Here is a 15,916-nt window from a genome sequence, read left to right on the forward strand (position 1 = left end):
TGGCATTTAACATAAATCATAATTTTCAGGCAGCACTGTTAGTCAGAGTTTGATATTTTAAAAATAAAAACACTTGTTTTATAGCCAACAAGGAGCACAAACACCCTCCTAACGTTAAGGGAGCACATATGCTTTTGGATAAATACACTGTATGATATCTTAGCTTATTTAAAGGCAGGTGTTAAAAAACTGGTATTACTGACCCAGTTTTGTGTGTTTTGACTGACTAATAGTATGGATTATTTGTAGCTTAGTCACGTTTAAGTGACAGCAATATTTGAGCCAAATGACGTTATCTATCCGGTTGGCACTGACCATTGCCCAAATTTGCCTTACGCAAAACACACGTCATTAAACAGACAGACGCAGATTATCCAATCAGATGCTTCGATGACTGAAGGAGGGGGCACAGGGTAAATGAATAAAAACGGGAATCCGAAGTAAATTATTCACAAGAAGATTTGTGATAACTTGTGAGAACTTGTTCGTGAACCAGGAAACTTGCACCCCGTCAAAATGGTCGAGTGGACAGATGCTGAGCGCAGTGCCATTACAAGCCTGTGGGGAAAGATTGATGTGGGAGAAATCGGTCCCCAGGCCCTCACCAGGTAAACTGCAGCTCATAGCAATTCAGAAACATAGTCGTTTGTTATGCAACTTTTTTACTATAATGTTAAAACTTGGCTGAAGCGAATATATCAACACGTTTATTTGTGTATGTAGAAACAATTATTAATGCTATATGCACTAAAATTAATATTGTTTCTCTGGTTTTATTTCAGGCTTCTGATTGTGTATCCCTGGGCACAGAGATACTTCCAATCCTTTGGAGACCTGTCCACCAATGCCGCCATTATGGGAAACCCCAAAGTGGCGCAGCACGGAAGGACCGTGATGGGTGGTCTGGAAAATGCTGTGAAGAACTTGGACAACATCAAGAACACCTATGCCAACCTGAGCCATATGCACTCCGAGAAACTCCATGTGGATCCCGATAACTTCAGGGTATCTCCCCACCAGCATTCAGAAACATTCATCACACATGGACCTGAAAAGGTTAGCTAATTAGTTTGTGTTTATTAACTCTGTTAAGCATTTTTTTTCTCTCATTCAGGTGCTCGCTGAATGCATCAGCCTGTGCGTTGCCGCTAAGTTTGGTCCCAGCGTCTTCACCGCTGACGTCCAGGAAGCCTGGCAGAAGTTTTTGGCCGTGGTCGTTTCTGCCCTGGGTAGACAGTACCACTAAATTTCTGGAGTGCCAGTTCATCAAAGATGTGCAACAGTCATAGAAGTGACATCATGTATCTTTTTGACTCTGTTGCCATATGCACTAATAAAGAAAACCTCAAATCATACTCATTCTCTGTGCGATCATTTGACTTGTTCTTTTAACCGACAATACAACATCAAGAAGAAGACCTCGGACAGCCAATAATTTTCAACAGAAGTCGCTTATATGTTTGAGTATGATATGAATATTACAAGTATGCATCACTGATAAACCGTTTCGTGACTTTTTACTTTACTTTATAGTTTTGCTTTTCGTATAAATACAAAAAAAAGGTGAAAGGGATCCAAAGTTGTTGTTTTCTGGCTGCATGGGAAGTATTGTTGATGTAAGTGAAGCATTCCAAAATGCAAAGAAGAATATCAGCTATCAGACATTTTACGCATATTTAAAGGTAGAGCGTTAACAACGAGTCAATCTGCAAGCTCAGAAGAAAGTATTTCTTCTTTAGTGCAGAAAATTCGTTTATAACCTCGAGCCAACATAACATAAGAACACCATCAGGCGTATAGCAGCAAAATCATAAAAACTGTATGCCTTCTTAAAACGCTTTGAATGAAATTCAAAAATGACCGAAGGATATACTATATAATATAAGTACTGTAGCGATCGGACGGGCCACAATCATGATTGAGCTGATCAGTTTTAAAAACAAATTTAATTGAATCGGGTTATTTAAGGCCAAGAAATAAACTTTCATAAGTTTCTGATATGAAGTGGACCCGCGGATCATTTATTTGGGTGGGGAAAGCCTGAATGTTCAGATAATGATAGCATGGCACAATCTAAGTTCATCAGCTGTTGGAAAATTACTTGATACAACAGGATGGGGAGGTGGTTATGTTTACGTGAGGATATTTTAATGTCATACCATACCATCTCTGGGCATTTCCATTGTGTTTTGCAGTGGTAGTTGACAGGCAGTCTGTGTAGCTCAGACTCATCCGTCCGCTTTAAGTGTGCTGGAAATATAGGACCCTCATACCATCTGCTGGTTCATCTTTGCCAGTCATTAAGCGGAAAAGCTGATCACTCAGCAGCTCAGAGTGCGTAGGTAAAACTATTTATTCAATTCGCTCAGGTCATGGTTAAGTGGACGGAACTGGAACGCAGCACCGTGAAAGCTATCTGGGAAAAAATTGATATCGATGAGGTTGGGCCACAAATCTGGGCAAGGTACGTGATTCTGAACATTTTACTGTTCAAGAACGGATTGTAAAAAAATCCTAAAAACGTAAAAAATATTCTGGCAATTTTCTTCATTGTTTAAGGGTACGTTGTATTTTAGGGATTTTTTTATTCCACTTGGTTCAGATTTACCTGTTTATCACGTGGTATCGTTTATGCTAATTAACCTGTACCACTAACTGTTGCATTGTCAGAGTCTTGATAGTCTACCCCTGGACTGAGCGATATTTTGGTTCTTTTGGAGATCTCTTCACCATCACTGCTATTTTGAAAAACGACAAAGTGGCGGCTCATGGAAAGGTGGTGCTGAAGGCTCTGGACAAAGCAGTGAACAACATGGACAACATGAAACGGGCGTATGCTGATCTGAGCCAGTTACATTTTCAGAAACTCGAAGTGGATCCTGATAGCTTCAGGGTAAGCAACACTTTTCCTCAAACCCATATGAAAAAAAAATGTGACTTGTACATAATGCACTTGCAGAGGATTCATGGTGTTTTCTCTTTTTTCACAGCTGTTGGCAGACTGTATCACCATCACAATCGCGTGCAAACTCAAGTCAGCCCTGAGCCCACAGAGTCAAGCTATCTGGCAGAAGTTTCTATCTGCTGTGGTCGACGCTATGAGCAGTCAGTACCGCTGAAAAGAACCTATTTGGAGATAATACAACTTTTTTTTAAACGTGTGTTAGCCTTGATATAAGTTTGATATGAGTGCATTTCAGTTTGTTTTTTGTTAGTTGGAGCTTGAGTTTGGTGAGTCCCATACTGAAGACAGTTACTAAAGACAAAACTGAAGTCAAAGTGACCCCAACACACACAAGCAGCAAGTGAAAATAGTCTGACAGAGCTAAAGGAGGAAACAGCATTTAGTGACTTTCATGGGTTCCAGATTTCAGACAGATTTCAGACAACTTTCAGTCATGGACTGAAAGTTGTTGTTTTTAACTCTGTGAAAAGTTAATAAAACATAAAAACAATTTTTATAGTTAACATTGTGTCACATTTTCAAATTACTGTGAGCCTCTGAATACGGGGAACTGTATTAATGGCCATAATTCCTAAAATGAATACAGTACCTTTGCTAAACCACTTGAAATAACGTTGAAAGTCTGTCCATCAATCACACATTCATTGTTACCTCTGCCAAGAAGGTTATGTTTTTGGTAATGTTTGCATGTGTGTCATTCTGTCAGTAAACAAAAGAGCTCAAACAGTCTTTAATGAATTCTGATAAAAAACGTTTTAGGGATGGGGTCATGTTGACAGTCTGTTAGAATTTGGTTTACATCCACAGCGGTCTTCACAGTCAACTTAACGATTTACTTGAGGTCTGCTGCAAGGAAGGCCTAGCTTATTTCATAGAGATAATGCCCTAATGACATTCTGCACATACTTTAGTGTTAGGGTTTGTTAAAATCTCCTCGCTGCAGTCCACACCTGTCATACATTAAAAACCTATGATACATTAGGAAATGAAAAACATAGTAACCTAGTAAGGCTGCTGAAATCCTATATCAAGCAAAAATTGAAAAATATATCTGCTTCATTTGCAAAAGGCTTAAATGCTGTTGCTAAAAGATACACTGATAATACACTGATAAGCATGCCACAATCCAATATTTACTAAAATGTACTGCTGGCTTCAATTCTGACATAGTATATGCATTTTAAACTAATAAAGAAAGCTCACTCTCAACATTTGATACGTTGCTTTATACAGTGCTCAGTTAAATCTAGACTAAATGATTTGCAAGTCATTTTATTATACTTTTATAAACATATTATACAGTGGACACAATTTGTTTTTCTTTTTTTAAACTAAGTGTAAAGGATCTGTTTACAATAAACTTAGTGTAGGCAGATCTTTGTGTCTGCAGAGCAGAGGGCAGGTTTGTCTCCAATGATCTGACTTAGTAATGAAGGTCCAAAGAAAATGCAGCATGTCCCGAGGGAGGTAATACTTAATTAATAGTATAGGCATTGTCATTTCACAATATTTTAAGGAAAAATGTGAATCAACAAGTGTAACTGCAGTTAATGAGAGGAGAAAAAACATGGCTGAAAATCAAGTTTAATTGTCTTGAGAGAAAAATATATGGGTCACAGTTGCGTTGTTGAAAACAACCATCCCAAATTTGAACGTCTATTTGTTTGGATTTGTAAAACAGACACCATATAAGTGTTTTAATGTTGCAATGGTTTTAATGTATAGAGTGTGTTGCTCCTTAGGCTTGGATTTTACAGTGGCACCAACAGGGTTGATGGTATCCATATGGATTCTGACAGCAAGAACATACAGGAATTGGGTCATATAATTGTTTATTTTAAACAAGAATGACAGAACAAACAAACAGACATAAAAGGAAGGTCACAGGGACACAAACAAATTGATCAAAAATCTCTGGTCATATTCAGTATGATTGATTTAGCAGCTCTGGTTTGGCTTATTCCACAAACACTAAATAGTGAACAACACCTAAACAGAACTAATGTTCATTTATTTGAGTAGCAATGAACTCACAATGCATTCATTAACGACATCACTCTACTGCAAAATCAGGTCCAAACCTGCAACCCATCACCATGAACAATGACCCATTAAGAGGCTGTTTATAAACTGCTCATACAGAAAGCTCAAAGTCATCACACAGATAATGTAAACAAATATAAAAGATGTCCTAATATTCACATTGTGTGAAAAATGTGAGTATTAAGTGAGAAATATGCAGTGTGTAGCATTGGCGCATTTAGAACCTTTTCAGGATGCTCAACCACTCTAAAAGCAACATGGCCTTTTAATGTTACATTTTCCAGACTTCTCTGTTGGAGATCGTACAACAGATTACAGTGAAATCAAGTCCAGTGTTCTTGATGTCATGTTGCTATTAGTGCACTCACACAGAGGAGCTGCATGAGAGACGGGGATGGAAAGGGTTAGAGGTAGAGAGCAAAATCAAACAGGTGAGAGGCGGCGTGTAGTCAAAGACAGCAAAAGCTGTAGCTTCTGTTTTGCCCACATAAATTGATGATGATTTCATGATCTAAAGTTTGTGCAAGTGCAAGTTTCTCCTCTTTTTCTGCTTTGCTACAAATTTTCCTTTAACTTACTTTCAAAAGTTATATTAAGAACTGTGATCATTTATTCAGAATCATTCTTCATGCATAGTGGTCACCAATGTCCCTCTAATTTTTCATGTGTCTGAGTGAACACACTAACTGCCTGAGCGATCCCTTGGATCACTGTGAGCAACAGTAGACATGTGCACTGTGGTCACGCCAGCATCGAATCCATCCAAGTTATATGGTTTATTAAAATAATCAAATTACAGCATTTACATTTATGTTAGACTACTTTTAAGTAACTGCTTTATCCCATTTACAATGAAAATTTTAAAAAAAATCTTGTTCATGACCTGTGGTAATATGTTAACACTATTAGAAGTAAAAATAACTTGAACTCCAATTTTGAAAACAAAACTTTTTTTTTTTTTTTTATAAAGCTCTGACTTGTATTATTAGTATGAGTCTGTGGTCTGGGAGAGAGTCCTGTAACTCTCTGTCTGCAAAATACAGTAAATAATGACCAATGTTGGGCATTTAATTATATAGTTACTTCTTCAAAATGTTACTGAGTTATACAAACAACAAAGTTTTTTTGCAGCTGTTTACCTAAAAATGCAGCCAAGGCGTTTTTTTAAATAAACATTTCAAACTATTTACAGAACAATCAGGTGTTCTGCATCAAATTTGATGCCACACAAATCATTTGTGCCACTCCAAAAAATAAATTCTGTCCACTATGAGATAAAGGAGAACATCACAGCCTGATACCTGCAGGCCTGACAACAGGAGATGTATCACTCCTGTAACACCTGTAACATTCAGCAGTCGCCTCATTGTTCTGACACACACAACAAAACTATTGACTACACTACACACTAACTACACAAGATTTGTGCTAAACGTCGCAAATCTCTCACATCTCAAAACACGCCATCACTCCTAAAACTTCCCCCTTCCTAAACAACTAAATGCCATGTTGCCATATCATTTTTTGATTGGCCGACATGGTACATGTTTTCGACCAATAGGAAAGGGTGGGGGTTTTTTGGTTTTGTTTTTGTTCACAGGCGGAGAGTGCTTTCGAGCATTTTCCTTATAAAACGCCGTTTTTACCATTTTTTCCCGCAGTAAATATAAACAACAATAGTATTCAGGAAGAAAACCAAACATTGCATATATTTTTCTCATAACTCCGGTTTTACGTGTCCTATCAACACAATTTAAAAACTGGTATAAAGTCCACACTTTTTCCGTCAATTGTTCCGTCTGTCCTGCTCACATATCCAATACACGTTGTCATTAACGTGGCTTCACTCCACATCAGCCACGCTGCTTTGCTAGCTAAAACACCGGTGTCGGCACATAAGGACGCTGTCATAGCCTGTCAACAACGTTGATTAGCATACGACTGTGAATCGCATTACTGGCTGGACTATGGGATAAGGTGGCATCGTTCTAATCCCATACGGGAGCAGCCAGTCACTTACTGACTAAGACTGCAAAACAGAATTGTTAAAGTATTAATTTTAATTTCAATTCAGGTAGATTTTTTCTTGTGCACAACGCAGATTTTCTGTGCGCAGAGACCGTGCCAGCAGTGCGCAATTGCGCACGCACGCATCTTAGAGCAGCGGTCCCCAACCCCCGGGCCTCGGACTGGTACCGGTCCGTGAGTCGTTTGGTACCGGGCCGCGAGAGTTGAGGCTCAGGTGTGAAATGTATGGTTTTCAGGGTTTTTATCGGTTTTCAGCATTATCGTTTTTATCATTAACTCGGTTTTCCTGGGTCTTTTCACGTGTGTTATGAATAAATCTTCTTTTTATCGGTACCGGCACTAGTTTTATTTTGTTGTATTTATCCGCGGCACCTTATTGCCGGTCCGTGAAAATATTGTCGGGCATAAACCGGTCCGTGGCGCAAAAAAGGTTGGGGACCGCTGTCTTAGAGGGAACATTAGTGGTCACTATAGTGGACAGCTATTCAAAGGCTGTTTGTATTCGTGTCAGTGTTGATGGCATACTTGCACATAAACCACTACATTGGACACTGATGTGTCACTTCATACCAAATTAAGTCAAAATGTAGGTTGTCCACCTAAGTGGACATGTAACAAACTCTTTGAAAAGTATATGTTTAAGAAAATGAAGTTCAAAAATCTTTTTTTCATACCTAAAGATGACTAAAAATACTTAAGAAAAAAATCCTGATTCAGGTTGTCATAATTCATGCATGAAAGGGTTAAACACTGCAGTAGGTAATCCAAAAAATAGATTGCTTTTGGATATGTTTTAATGTTTATCCTGTGAAATTTAGGTCTGCAAAGGTGAAAATTATGAAATATGTTTACAAGCAGCATAATACGTTAATATAATTGTAAGGCAAATATGAACGACGTTATGACTGGGGGCTGAGGCCTCCTAGTGGTTTGATCCTATGATCGCCCCTGGTGTGTGGCTAATTGTCCCAGATGAACAAGGCGACTGATCATAAGAGTGCAATTCTCTTCTTTGCCACAAGAAGTCACTGCCGGGAAAAAATGAGTATGGTGCAACAGACCCCTGCTTGTGTGAGAGCACTGCAGTCTAAGATACCGAGAGAACGAGGACCCGAGTCATTTTCTTGTCCTGTCATAATCATATCGGACATGGTCGGGAGGTATGACTGAGAGCGGTGCATAGTTACAAGGTTTATAAAGAAAAACTGAAGCCGCTCAAAAAGAAGACGATAAGATAGATTGTGGGGGTTCAGTCAGCCTACACGGCTGAGCACACTTACCTGGCAAAAATTAGAAGTCCTTTCGACCAACGGCCAGCAATCTACTTGGCCATTCAATCTTGACATTTTCTCACTGCACGAGTGCACAGGTATAGGTACATTTAACTGAAGCAAATCAGCCTGTAGCGAGATGGTGACAGCTAAAGTGGACAAGAGTAAAAGCAGGTTTTCAGTGGTCGAAAAAGAGAACACCAACCCAAAACATTAGCTAAATACCCGACTTCCTGCAGTTCAATGAAATAAACTAACCTCAAGAGTGAATCTATAATTGTAACCGCATCGATATGTCGTGGTGCAGCCAGTGAGGCTGCTGCTACTCCTGCATTATCTTGTTAAACAGGTCCACCCACTGAAGCGATAAGCCTCACAGTAAAAACGAACACCACGAACGGCATAATCATCATGTTTATAACTGATAGCACAACCAACAGGCCTATTAATTAATTGTAGAACTTAGATTTTAAATCAGAATCCACGGACTGATTACAAAAGCGTACTGATTTAATTTAGCTCATATATTTTTCATATGAAATTGCAATCAGAAAGACAGTGAATTATAAAGTAAATAAACACAAGCATATATACATATGTATGTATGTACAATAAAAAGTTATTATTGGCCGCCATAAACATGAAACAATAGTTTTTGAGTAAAGGCAAGTGGAACATATGAAATCAAAGGTTTATTTATTCAGAACTACTTATTACGGGAAATATTTTTGATATAAATTGAATGTATACCAATCAAGTACATTTTTTGACCAAATTCCATTACATATAGCGTTTGACATGTATGTAAGAAAACTATATGGAAAATTTACATTTAATCAAATTACTTGAATTCAACATTTTGGACATAAAGCTCTTTTGAGTGTACATAAAATATTGCAATGGCAGTTACTAAGTTATATTTACATTTCTTATATTTTCTTGTAGTTTGGGGTAAAACTAAATAAAAGCTTTAACCTCCAGTTAATAAGGAGTATGATTTGTGAGGATAAACACTTGTTTAATTAGTAGTGGAGGTTATTTATAGACCCTTACCATCCCTCAAGAGCGCATTTCCAGTGCGGGGCAAATCTGAAACGATAAGATATTTGGCTTGTACACAAGATCCCATATGTGTTTCTTAGCAGCCAGTTAATTCATAAAGGCCGATTTTTAACGTCCAAGCATTACCAGCAAGTCCAAGCATTACCAGTTTGAGCAGGCGAAATCCGAGGGTTTCACGAGCTGTTTTTTACGTTTCAATTGGATGGCCGTGTGAAATATAATTCTGATTGTTTCGTCCGATATTATAGAACACCGTGAGACTTTGGTTTCGTGTTTATCTCATGCCAGCTGTTACATATCTTTTGGAATCCTTCCAAACGCCTAAAGCATTATCTTTAAGGGGGGCTGGGTGTGCCTGTGTTCAACTGCATCTATAAAACCCCTCTGTTTGCGGCGAACGCGGCATTGAACTTGGAAAAAAAATCAAGAGGCGAGATGAGTCTTTCCGCTAAGGACAAGGAGACAGTCAAGGCCTTTTGGGCCAAAGCGTCGGGAAGAGCGGAAGACATTGGCAGTGAAGCTATCGCCAGGTAAATAAGAGAAATAGGCGAATTTAATCTGTTTCTGCATTTTATATTTATTACTTACTGGCTTACCCACCTGTGTTTTTGCCCAGGATGCTGACAGTGTACCCTCAGACCAAGACTTACTTCTCCCACTGGAAGGACCTGAGCCCCGGCTCTGCCCCGGTGAAGAAGCACGGAGGAATCGTGGTAGCTTCAATAACCGATGCCGTGAACAAAATCGACGACCTGGCAGGGAGTCTTCTTACCCTCAGTGAGCTGCACGCTTTCACTCTGCGAGTGGACCCTGCAAACTTCAAGGTATTTGTTTATGAAATCATGAAAGCGGTTCAGAAAACCTGTGTGTTTGCTTTAAAGATTAATTGAACTACAAATTAAACGCTTGCTTAAACATTGGTTTTAGTAGTTTTTATTTAAATGTGCCTCCATAGGCTACTGGTTGAGACTGCATCAGTTATAGTGAGGAACTGTAACGTCATCATTAATTATTCTTTGATTTAGAAGCCTATAAATCTGCCCCATCCACACATGTATAAGGCCATATGCAAATATAAATAAATCATAAGTTGAACCCCAATTAGTGACATCGAGCTACAGTTATCTTTAGGATAAATGAAATGTGTGTTTCAGCTGCTGTAGCGCAAAAATGTTAACCTTTTAAACAAACAGGGAAGTTGCCTCAGTGTTGTCAGCAAGTCAAAGCACGACTGTCACCGAAGAAACACAGGATAGACTGAGTTATGATTCAGATAACTGATTTATGATATCATAATCCCTGATTCTGCTAAAAAAGTGTCACGCTCTTTGTTATGATCTTTTCACAGATTCTTGCTCAGAACATCCTGGTGGTTCTGGCCACCATATTCCCCGTCGACTTCACCCCTGAGGTCCATATGGCTTTAGACAAGTTCCTGGCTGCCTTGGCTCGTGCTCTGTCTGAGAAATACCGATAAATTGCATACTGGGGGCGACGAGCGGCAGGGACTCAGATAGCTACTCACTACCAGTCTGAATCTGAATAAATCAAATGCAATGAAACTGCTTTGTTTGTTTGGCTTTTTTTGTGGTGTAACGTAAAAATATAGAAGCAGAATAAAAATGTAAAATAAAACAATGCCAGAATGAACACACAAACTATTTTAAGACTGACGATGAACATGAGAACTCCAACGAGTTGTATATCTGGAGGATAACTGGTATTGCTAAAGAAAATAAGAGCAATTTGTGAAAAGCATATCTTTCTACTGAGAAAACTCAAAAATATAACAGTATAAAAGTTGTCTATTAATCGCTGCTTGTGAAATAGCCTATACTGGAATTGTTGGAACAAAACATTACAGGAAATTAGCTCTCAAAAAATCTTATACAAATGTCGATGTTTTTATTACATTTCAAAATCTTGGCAGACAGTTCTACTCAGATTATTTTGTTTCAATGAAAAACTGTTGTGTAATATTTTTAGCTTTACTCCAGCATATTGACGAAAGACAACTGGTTTAGGCCACTGCATTTATCTGACACCTAATACTGCGTGATTTACTCAATTAAATACTTTTTCCACCGCTTCCAGAAACATGAATCAGAAGCTTCATGAAATTATAACCTTACTCTGTCGCAGTCGACTTTACTATCATTAAATCAGAAAATCAGAATGCTTTATTAATCCTTAAGGAAATTATGTAAATTATGTAAAATCTCACCTGTTGGACCAGAAAATGGTTGCTGTTTGAGTGAAAGAGGCTGACTACCCTCTGACAGTGCACTGTTAAATGGTAAACCGTTAAATCACTAATAATCAGTAATACTGAATGCTGTGCGTTTACAGAGTCCGTCCGGTCTATTTGTAGTTTAATTTCACTTCATCATCGGTCTCATATCATCCGTCATAATTTATGAGAGGTCCTTTGATGCGAAAGTCACAGCATGACTTATTTTTATTTTACACCATCTTATTTAACCTCTTAAGCCCCAACGCCCCCTGATACGGGGGCAAAAGGCAGGAGATCAGTTGGCTTAAGAGGTTAAAATTTGAAAGAATAGGCTAATTAATATCTTACACCCATTATTTAACTCTTCTGTTACACCCTGATATAGTTGCAAATGCTAGAAAAAGAAAAAACAACAAAGTGAAGAATATGCTCGTTGTTTTATTGCTTTAAGCCTCCTCAAGACATGATTTAAAAAACAAAGTATGTAACGGTCCTATTATGAAAAAAGGGGAAATAAAACAAACAACTTGAGGTATATGCTTCATATATCTTATTTATTAACATCATTTTGAGGTACAATTTAACAACAGAGTATGTGATGGTCCTCTGTAGCTTTCTAGTAGTACTGCTTTCTGAGGGAGGACACCACCACTGCCAGGAACTTCTGAAAAGCCGCGTGGACCTCAGCAGTGAAGGCTTTACGCAATTGGGAAGCAACCACAATGGTCAGGCAGTGACCCAGGAGCTGTAAAACAACACAGGATGCATGAAATATCATGAACATGCTAAATAAATACATAAATATCAATAGAATTCAGTACCATCAGTTCAGCATTGCCTACCATGAAATTGTCAGGGTCCACCTGCAGTTTCTCAGAGTGCAGCGCGCTCAGCTCTGCATATGTGGCCTTGATGTTGTCCATGTCCTTCACGGCTTTTTCCAGAGCTTCCATGATGACTTTTCCATGAGCAGCAACCCTTGCATTTGATGTGATGGCAGCAGCATTGTATAGGTTTCCAAATCCACCGAAATACCTCTGAGTCCAGGGGTAGACAATCAGACACCTGCGGAAACAGAAAATTTTAAATAGCTCACAATTACTAAAGAAGAGTCATATATATAGAGTCATATAATCTTGCACATTCTTTAAGGGAGTAAATATCAGAAACATGGTCATACCTGGAAAAAGCTGCTTGTCCAACGACTGCATAGTCGATCTTGGAGAAGATGTCCTTGATCGTGGTGCGCTCAAAGTCTGTCCACACAACCATTTTGCTTTGTTGAGTTTTGCACTTGTCCTGCTATTCAGTAGCCCACCACACGCAGCTTTTAAAGGAGCCGTTTCGCTCCACCCAAAGATATGCAGTTGGGTGGAGTAGGACAGTGGGGTGGCTAAAACGAGTTACATGTAACGCTTTGTACTTCTTTGTTCGTGTAACTTGAAAATCAGTCAAGAGAAAATACGTTTTCCAGTTTTATCAGAGCGCAGTTAAGTCTTCGTCACATTTGTGCCGGCTTAGTTAATTAGTTTCATTATTCATAAACGTTTTCGTTAACTGATGTTTTCAGTATTACAGTTTTAAAAAATAATTTTAATGTTAGGGGATCACACAGAGCTACATTTTTAAGTTCGGGAAATTCAGAATATCATAAGAACACCTTGTGAATCGAGCTGACTCACAGACCAAATCCCAGTCTCATTTAACAGACCTGCAGAAGTTTTTTTTAATTAGCTTAATCAACTGTAAGTAAACATAAATAAATAAATGTTTAAAGATAAGGTGAGATTTAAAAAAAACCCCAGAAGATTCCACTGCGCTGGAGAGATAGCATTTTGGTTTTTATTGAAACTTTTTTGGTCTCATTTTTCCATACTTCTATATCTCTCTCCGCTAATTTTAGGTTGATTTTGGCAGAGTTATCATGCCCTGTGCTCACATGTGGACCTAGAAATCAACTTTCCTTCCTGAGGCTAACGGCTCAGTGTGCACCCACCTGTTGAACATCAGATATGTTTCAGTAAGGTGTTGGCTGCTAAGATATGACGTCATCATGTACAAGCCATAGTCATCATGTTGGTAACTGACAGCCTTGCAAAATCTAGAACTTGAATCAGTATTTCTAGTCCTCTACTTGTTTAATTCTGGTAATTCTGGTTTTTCAGTACTAAGCTGTATGCTACGTAATTTTTATAATATGTTCTTGTATTATTATTATTATTATTATTATTATTATTATTATTAAGCCCATTATCTTATAGGCCTATAAATTTAAAATGTCCATTTTACTGCTCTGACTTATTTCAGCACCACATTAATATGAACAGCAACAGACTCAAAGACAGCAATCACTGTCACTGGAAATCTATCTTTTGGGTTTTAAAACTGCAAACTTTTAGTATTCAGATGGATTAATTTAATACATTTATTAAATAAATGAATAAATAAACACTGCCTTGAGACTGGCTTGCGGACTGGTCTTCAGAGCCACCATCACAATTTTGTCTTGCGTTTATCTTGAGCAGACCCTTGTGGTCATATCTCTGAGGTGGCCCGGGTGTGTCCATTGCCTGTTTCATGTATAAAAGCCCCCATAGTTTGAGCTGATCAGGAAAAGGGAAAAACAAAACAAAAACAGGCAATATGACAACCCTTTCCGAAAAGGACAAGAACATAGTCCAAACTTTCTGGGCTAAAGTGGCTGGCAGGGAGGAGGACATCGGTTGTGATGCTGTCTCCAGGTAAATATGCCTTACAATTTACAACCTATGACCCCAACTGGACAGACCCTCTGCTGCATTTTTTACCTACTATTTACTTAACTTACATTTTACCCAGGATGCTGACAGTGTACCCTCAGACCAAGACTTACTTCTCCCACTGGAAGGACCTGAGTCCCGGTTCTGCCCCGGTGAGGAAGCACGGAGCAACCGTGATGGCTGCAGTTACTGATGCTGTCAGCAAAATTGATGATCTGACCGGAGCTCTTCTGAGCCTCAGTGAGCTGCACGCCTTCACTCTGAGAGTGGACCCTGCTAACTTCAAGGTACTTATTTATTAAATCATAGCAGTGAAACTTTTTAGTGTTTTGCTGTGAAGGTTTGGACTTAAATAAAACAGATTACAACTTTTGTGCATTATCGTATTAACATAAAAATAATTTAATAGATTTAATATTTTTTTGTCTTTAGACATCTCAAGTTTTTCTTCCCAAATAGCTGTTCCCAAGCATATCTATTTCTCACAGAAACATTATTAAACACAACATGTCTAAATTACACTTAACCCAGACTGTGCGGTTCAATCGTACAAAAGCAATGTTTGCAGAACATTACAGCAATTAAATGTGACTTTAAATGTGGCTATCATGTTTTCACAGGTTCTCTCTCACAACCTCCTCGTGGTACTGTCCACCACATTCCCCAACGACTTCACCCCCGAGGTCCACGTGGCTATTGACAAGTTCCTGACTGCGGTGGCGCTTGCCCTGTCTGAAAAGTACCGATAAATTGCACTCTGACGGCCAACAACATGGGCTTGGATACTCCCAAACTGAATTTTAATGTAAAAATAAATAAATACATCTAATACAGTACAGCTGTTATCTGTGTGGTGAAGCGAATTTCTTTAAAGTTGATATCAGCTTTCAATTTAGTGGCAAATCTAAAAAATAAAAACAATAATAATACGTGTAATAAAGGAGGGCTGAGATGAAAGGCCAACAAAATGTGCCAGAATTTATTTAAAGTCAAGATGAGTGGCCAATATTTTATAGCTTTCAGTTGGCCACTAAATAAAACTTAATGTGCAAACACAGAAAGAGTGTTCAAAGTAATATAACCTACCTTTCTAACCATTACATGCGAGCTGCCACAGAGTAACGATTTTATTTTTTTCTACAGCTATTATGTTGTGCAATAAAAGTAACATCGCTATAACTTTATTGCAGGCTAGGAGGCTGCCGATGTTTTGCAGATCCCAGCACAAATTAATATTCTGACGATTATATTTCTTTAATAATATCAATATTAATTCTATTCATTCTATAAAATAACTTTTAAAATGCCTGTATATATATTGTTGCTGCAGCAATTATGCTTTAAAATAACATGGAAAATCCAATCCAAGATGAACCCAGAACACAACACAGCAGCACATGCTGTAGTTTGCTGAGAACATCTGCTGACATTTTAGCTTCTTCGCTATCATCTTGATTATTTTTTATGATTCTTTTAAAATTGTCCAGAGCAATACAATAACCAACAAAATCTGTAAAGCAAAAAAAAAAAAAAAGTGTGCGTTCAAATGATTTAT

General features: G+C 38.3%; 5 protein-coding genes across 6 annotated transcripts; 4 read left to right on the plus strand and 1 right to left on the minus strand.

Annotated features, from left to right (window-relative positions):
- Nucleotides 1–435: 435 nt before the first annotated feature.
- Nucleotides 436–1,355, plus strand: LOC134626361 (hemoglobin subunit beta-A). Its single transcript, XM_063472125.1, has 3 exons — nucleotides 436–608; nucleotides 783–1,005; nucleotides 1,115–1,355. Exons 1-3 carry the CDS (start codon nucleotides 517–519, stop codon nucleotides 1,244–1,246), a joined length of 447 nt encoding a protein of 148 aa, XP_063328195.1. The 5' UTR covers nucleotides 436–516; the 3' UTR covers nucleotides 1,247–1,355.
- A 743-nt stretch (nucleotides 1,356–2,098) lies between these two features.
- LOC134626363 (hemoglobin cathodic subunit beta-like) lies at nucleotides 2,099–4,618 on the plus strand. Its single transcript, XM_063472129.2, has 3 exons — nucleotides 2,099–2,464; nucleotides 2,671–2,893; nucleotides 2,991–4,618. The coding sequence occupies exons 1-3, from the start codon at nucleotides 2,373–2,375 to the stop codon at nucleotides 3,117–3,119; spliced, it is 444 nt and encodes a 147-aa protein (XP_063328199.1). The 5' UTR covers nucleotides 2,099–2,372; the 3' UTR covers nucleotides 3,120–4,618.
- Nucleotides 4,619–4,729: 111 nt separating this feature from the next.
- Nucleotides 4,730–10,956, plus strand: LOC134626371 (hemoglobin subunit alpha-1-like). Its single transcript, XM_063472136.1, has 3 exons — nucleotides 4,730–9,899; nucleotides 9,986–10,193; nucleotides 10,718–10,956. Exons 1-3 carry the CDS (start codon nucleotides 9,805–9,807, stop codon nucleotides 10,844–10,846), a joined length of 432 nt encoding a protein of 143 aa, XP_063328206.1. The 5' UTR covers nucleotides 4,730–9,804; the 3' UTR covers nucleotides 10,847–10,956.
- A 163-nt stretch (nucleotides 10,957–11,119) lies between these two features.
- On the minus strand, nucleotides 11,120–13,789 carry LOC134626365 (hemoglobin subunit beta-like). The gene is made up of 3 exons (XM_063472131.1): nucleotides 12,783–13,789; nucleotides 12,445–12,667; nucleotides 11,120–12,347 (listed from the first exon to the last, which is right to left on the minus strand). Exons 1-3 carry the CDS (start codon nucleotides 12,872–12,874, stop codon nucleotides 12,219–12,221), a joined length of 444 nt encoding a protein of 147 aa, XP_063328201.1. The 5' UTR covers nucleotides 12,875–13,789; the 3' UTR covers nucleotides 11,120–12,218.
- Nucleotides 13,790–13,859: 70 nt separating this feature from the next.
- On the plus strand, nucleotides 13,860–15,225 carry LOC134626362 (hemoglobin embryonic subunit alpha-like). Of its 2 annotated transcripts, XM_063472128.1 has the most exons (3): nucleotides 13,860–14,343; nucleotides 14,441–14,648; nucleotides 14,982–15,225. In XM_063472128.1, exons 1-3 carry the CDS (start codon nucleotides 14,246–14,248, stop codon nucleotides 15,108–15,110), a joined length of 435 nt encoding a protein of 144 aa, XP_063328198.1. In that variant the 5' UTR covers nucleotides 13,860–14,245; the 3' UTR covers nucleotides 15,111–15,225. The 2 variants fall into 2 exon arrangements, with proteins under 2 accessions (XP_063328198.1, XP_063328196.1); XM_063472126.1 differs by having other exon boundaries at nucleotides 14,233–14,648.
- Nucleotides 15,226–15,916: the final 691 nt, after the last annotated feature.

Source organism: Pelmatolapia mariae, linkage group LG4 (genome assembly GCF_036321145.2).
Source record: "Pelmatolapia mariae isolate MD_Pm_ZW linkage group LG4, Pm_UMD_F_2, whole genome shotgun sequence".
Classification (NCBI taxonomy): Eukaryota; Metazoa; Chordata; class Actinopteri; order Cichliformes; family Cichlidae; genus Pelmatolapia; species Pelmatolapia mariae.

Bases quoted from the DNA above. Each gene is read 5' to 3' on its own strand.
- LOC134626361 (XM_063472125.1), top strand. From the start codon at position 517: ATGGTCGAGTGGACAGATGCTGAGCGCAGTGCCATTACAAGCCTGTGG. The intron at 609-782 runs GTAAACTGCAGC...GTTTTATTTCAG, and splicing joins GGTCCCCAGGCCCTCACCAG to GCTTCTGATTGTGTATCCCT. The intron at 1,006-1,114 runs GTATCTCCCCAC...TCTCTCATTCAG, and splicing joins TGGATCCCGATAACTTCAGG to GTGCTCGCTGAATGCATCAG.
- LOC134626363 (XM_063472129.2), top strand. From the start codon at position 2,373: ATGGTTAAGTGGACGGAACTGGAACGCAGCACCGTGAAAGCTATCTGG. The intron at 2,465-2,670 runs GTACGTGATTCT...TTGCATTGTCAG, and splicing joins GGGCCACAAATCTGGGCAAG to AGTCTTGATAGTCTACCCCT. The intron at 2,894-2,990 runs GTAAGCAACACT...CTTTTTTCACAG, and splicing joins TGGATCCTGATAGCTTCAGG to CTGTTGGCAGACTGTATCAC.
- LOC134626371 (XM_063472136.1), top strand. From the start codon at position 9,805: ATGAGTCTTTCCGCTAAGGACAAGGAGACAGTCAAGGCCTTTTGGGCC. The intron at 9,900-9,985 runs GTAAATAAGAGA...GTTTTTGCCCAG, and splicing joins GGCAGTGAAGCTATCGCCAG to GATGCTGACAGTGTACCCTC. The intron at 10,194-10,717 runs GTATTTGTTTAT...ATCTTTTCACAG, and splicing joins TGGACCCTGCAAACTTCAAG to ATTCTTGCTCAGAACATCCT.
- LOC134626365 (XM_063472131.1), bottom strand. From the start codon at position 12,874: ATGGTTGTGTGGACAGACTTTGAGCGCACCACGATCAAGGACATCTTC. The intron at 12,668-12,782 runs GTATGACCATGT...CTGTTTCCGCAG, and splicing joins GGACAAGCAGCTTTTTCCAG to GTGTCTGATTGTCTACCCCT. The intron at 12,348-12,444 runs GTAGGCAATGCT...GTTGTTTTACAG, and splicing joins TGGACCCTGACAATTTCATG to CTCCTGGGTCACTGCCTGAC.
- LOC134626362 (XM_063472126.1), top strand. From the start codon at position 14,331: ATGCTGTCTCCAGGTAAATATGCCTTACAATTTACAACCTATGACCCC. The intron at 14,649-14,981 runs GTACTTATTTAT...ATGTTTTCACAG, and splicing joins TGGACCCTGCTAACTTCAAG to GTTCTCTCTCACAACCTCCT.